The following is a 4,859-nucleotide window of genomic DNA, read 5'->3' as shown; positions in this document are numbered from 1 at the left end:
CCATCCATCCATCCATCCATCCATCCATCCATCCATCCATCCATCCATCCATCCATCCATCCATCCATCCATCCATTATGTATGTCTTTTTTAGAGTCTCCAAATACACTGCTATTGATCAGCAGCTGTTGAAACATTCAGCGAAATGTTTCCTCAGCATGTCAAGAGAACATCATCATAATTTATGAATAGCAGATGAAACGACAAAGAGGGGCAAATGGAGCCATAATATTGAGCTAGGGTGTGTCAGGGAGGTGGCTCCTTTTACTTTGACTCCAAAAACAGATCCAACGATGACGTCATTAGCATTCTCGTGTGTATCAGACGTAGATGAAAGACACAGTACCCTTGATTCCTAGATAGAGTAAGACCACCCAGTGCACACCCCGAATCGAATTCAGCTGAACCGAGTCGAGGTCAGTCAAATGTTCGTCTATGGCGATGAAGTGGCAAAAGGTACTATGTTGACACAATACGACAGACTCGACTGGCGACTTTCAAACACAAATGTTTTTAATTTTGGAGATCACATTCGAATTTTGTTGAGTTTGGTCTAATTGTGCCAAATAAATGGTAGCTTTTGCCACTCCGTAGAGAAAAAGACTATATTGGTCCCGACTCGATCAAATTATGAATTCTGTTGGCGGTGCGGACAATGTGCTTTGAAAAGCGAGAGTGCTATGTCTACTATCAAAGTAGGCCTATGACACACATGAGATGGCCAATGACGTCATTGTTGGTTTTATTTTGCCAGTCAATGAGGCTTTTTTTCAATCTTTTATGATTTGCGAATAGGCCGAAGGGCTAGAACTACGATAATCACTGGATCGGGAAAGTAAAGTAAAAAGTAAGGTAAAGTATGATTTACCGTTCACTGGGTAAACAAGGTCATAGTTGGTTTTGTTTTGGTTCACTGGGTAAGAAATCATCACTGGTTCTATTTACGGTTCACTGGGTAAGAAGTAAGTCTTCCAACAGACAGGCAAGAGGCAAGAAGGCACGGGGTGGCGTCAGATAACTGTATAACATCCTTGGTTCAGAAGTGTTTGATGACCGTCTCGTTGGGTGGACAGGGGCCAAGGTCAGAGTACAGGCCCAGGTATCTCGGCCGGCCGGCGGGTTTGGGTGGGTGGTTGTAGAGGCTGGTAGGGAGACAACACAGAGAGATTTGGGGATCTTACAAAAAGGTTTAGTAAGAGTTTTAAGGGACTTGCAACACAAATAGAGATAGGATTGTTTTAGTAAGAGTTTTACGGCACTTGCAACACAATAAGGTCATACAAGTGCCGAAGATTAAAGGTTTACTAGAGAGTAACAAACACAAAAAGAAGGAGGAGAGATAATGACGATAGATGTTTGATAGGAAAGAAAAAGCAAACCACACCAGAGCACCCGCCAAACACCCACAAATAGAGATATTATAAGTGCTGGAGATTATGATTTTTTTAAAATTTGACAGTAACGTACAAAGAAAAGAAGTGGTATAGGTTTAACGCCTCTAACAACACTATAAGGCTATTTAAGAGGCGGGACCCTCGAGTTTAACGTCCACCCCCGAAAGGACCGAGCCAAATGTGAATTTCGTGTAAAGTGCCTTTCCCAAGGACACAACGTCGGACAGAGCTGAGGCTCGAACCCCCGAACCCGCAACCTCACGATTGCGAGTCCGGTAGCCTAACCACAAGGACACCGAAGCCACTATAAAGAAAAAAAGGAGAGACAAGGACGATAGATGTTGGTAGAAAAAAAGGTGCAAACCACACCAGAGCACCCGCACTGACGATCGTATGAAAGTTGAGATTGTTAAATCGAGCACAAAAAAAAACAACTAAGATCGATATTTTGATTAACTTCCTGTCGTTATCTTAAAACCTTTCATTCGCTGGTGACTTTAAACACTTTACAGTCACACAGCCAGCAGTACAAAATACCACACCTGGTCACACAGCCAGCAGTACAAAATACCCCACCTGGTCACACAGCCAGCAGTACAAAATACCCCACCTGGTCACCCAGCCAGCAGTACAAAATACCCCACCTGGTCACCCAGCCAGCAGTACAAAATACCCCACCTGGTCACACAGCCAGCAGTACAAAATACCCCACCTGGTCACCCAGCCAGCTGTACAAAATACCCCACCTGGTCACCCAGCCAGCAGTACAAAATACCCCATCTGGTCACCCAGCCAGCAGTACAAAATACCCCACCTGGTCACACAGCCAGGACGAGAGTGACTGCAACAGACTTCTCGGGCCTTGCGCAGAACTGCACCACGTGACCGGAACGGAGAATTTTCACCGTCTCATTCTTGCGGCAAGTGACCGCAAAGTGTTTAAAGTATTGCAAGTGCAAGGCTGTAGATACAGTCCGTAATGTCAACGGTTTTCTTGTAACGCCCTGTACCAGTGCTTGTGTCTCTTACATAAAACGTCTCTTTTATTTCCCAACAGGTAGGAAAAAGAATCATTCATATCGTCATCAATACGAGCTATTCAGTTAGTGTCATGTGTGTGCGAATAACAAAAGGAAGAGGCTAGCCGTACTTAATGACGGCTAGACTGGCAGTCTAGCCGTACTTATTCTTAATGTGATGGCTAGACTGACCATTTACAAAAAATAGGCCTACTGAATTGTAAATATACATTTTTAGTGTGCAGTACCTAAAGTATTTGTATTTGAGACGAAACCAGGTGCCTTAATGACAGTGCATGTATTTTAAAACCTCCTGTTTTCTAATGTTAATAGGGCCTAAGATAAGTACGGCTAGACTGGCAGTCTAGCCGTTGTCTAGCCGTACTTAAGTACGAGTAGACAGCCAGGCTAGTCGTACTTAAGGACGGCTAGACTGTCAGGCTAGCCGTACTTAATATTGATGGCTGAATTGTAAATGAAATTTTTAGTTTGCAATGCCTAAAGTAGGCTATTTGTATTTCATACAAAACCAAAAGGTGCCTTACTGACTTGCATGTATTTGAACCTGAATAATTACTAGATCTAGATATAGATCTTGTGAGACCTGTGTACTTAACAGGCTTGAGTCGATAGGGCCAAACCTGGATCTTAGTACGGCTAGCCACTTCGATAACAAAATTGTGAATGTCAACCTAATGACCGCTCCTGTGTTTGCGTCTGTATTGTTTGTTTGTTGTTGTTGATTGGGAAGGGGTTTTTTTGGAGGGGGGGGGGGGGTTATTATTTGTTTTTTGGAGGGCGTGCTGTTTTTGCTGATTTTTTATTGTTGTTAGGTGTTTTTTCTGTCTCTTTGTTTTTGTTTTGTTTTTGTTTATTTTCTTGTATGGAAGGGGTTGGGTTTTTGTTGTTGTTGTTTTTTTAACATTCCCTTTTTGAGTTCCCACATGGAGGTGGTTGCAGGCTCAGGACATGGGTTACATTTCTACATTGATGGCGTCATCAGCAGCTGGATTTATCTGAATGAGCGAAACATATTTAATTTGTTTCCGCAGAGAGACGACGTCTCACGACTACTGCTGTAATAAATGTTAAATTCCACAAAGTTTATCAAATGGGGAAGACAGTGGGCAAGTGTAGAGCACAAAGAAATGTGGTAGACAGGAAGACAAGATAAAAACAACAAATAGGTCGCCACCCCTCGGAGAACGAGCGACGCTTATTAATAATAATAATTGCATTTATACAGCGCATATTTATGCTCAAGAGCTTGCTCTATGCGCTTTACTACTATTATTACCCCAGCAGACCCTCTGAGAAGACTCAGAATCAGAAACATTCTCAACTTCCGCGGAAGCATACAGTGCAAGCTGCAGATTTCACGCGCTCAAACACTATCAAACTGACAAAGATCTTTCACTGTCTATAGCTGGGTACCCATTCCCACCTGGGTGAAGTGAGGAAAATTTGTGCAAAGTGCCTTTCCCAAGGACACAACGTCGGGCCCCTGACGGGATTCGAACCCACGACCTTGCGGTTGCGAGTCCGAGAGCCTAACCACTAGGTCACCGACGCCACTGTCACAAGTTCATGTTCACGTCCATTGTTAAAGACTGGGTAAACAGAGACCGGTCATCTCACTCACGATGTGTGTATAAGTTGTGGGCGGGACTTTATAATTTGTTATCAAGGACCACACGCTGCCCTCACTAGAAGCTGAAAAGTTGTTGTCACCGGGTGGTCGTTGTTGTTGTTGTTGTTGTTGTTGTTGTTGTTGTTAGCGATCCAGTAGCATCTGAGCGTTAACTCTTCTGCATGATGCCATTCGGTAATAGCTGCATGTCTGTTCTAATTGTTGTCTTGAGGAGTAGAGGCAATTAGATGTGTGGGGTAGCTTGGGAAGAAAACATCCCCTTAAATCAGTTAGTTTTCTACAGAAGAACATATGATGTTCCACTGTCTCTGAGGGGTAGTCACATAGTGGTCAACTTGGGTAAACAACAGTGCGTGGGACCTTCCCAACATGATTGGACATTGGAGTGAAGGACTAACAATAACGACAGGTGAATGGATTATGACGGCTTGTCCACAGCGTCAGGGGCCAAAACATAATTTACGACAGAGTTAGTCATCTCGAACAGGTCATTTTGATTGATCCAGGTTAAAATATGTGAGGCATCCTAAGAACATCAGGTGCTTGTCAAAACAATGAAATTGAAGAAATCGGCAATTTTATTGCATTTTTTTTTGGGGGGGGGGGCAACACTTTTTTCCATTTAAAGACGCATTTAAGCGTAAATTTTACTGAAAACCGTTGACGAAAAGGGGGAAAAAAGAAGTAAATTCTCAGTTTCCAAGGACTCTCCAGCTTTGGAAGTCACCAAACTTTGGTGGCCATTTTCTTGCTAATCGTACCTTTGAAAACAGGAGACCCCCACCCCATAATAAT

At 43.3% G+C, this 4,859-nt stretch overlaps 1 protein-coding gene across 1 annotated transcript; it reads right to left on the bottom strand.

The window, feature by feature from the left end:
- Positions 1 to 7: 7 nt before the first annotated feature.
- Positions 8 to 1,142, bottom strand: LOC106013378 (the record flags this gene model as incomplete). Its single annotated transcript, XM_013088933.1, is given in 1 exon segment — positions 8 to 1,142. A coding segment is annotated over 1 exon segment (106 nt), but the record flags the coding sequence as incomplete, so codon positions are not given.
- Positions 1,143 to 4,859: the final 3,717 nt, after the last annotated feature.

Source organism: Aplysia californica, unplaced genomic scaffold, assembly GCF_000002075.1.
Source record: "Aplysia californica isolate F4 #8 unplaced genomic scaffold, AplCal3.0 scaffold00838, whole genome shotgun sequence".
Classification (NCBI taxonomy): Eukaryota; Metazoa; Mollusca; class Gastropoda; order Aplysiida; family Aplysiidae; genus Aplysia; species Aplysia californica.
The sequence above is the reverse complement of the archived record's forward strand: the minus strand, read 5'-3'. Positions and strand labels throughout refer to the sequence as shown.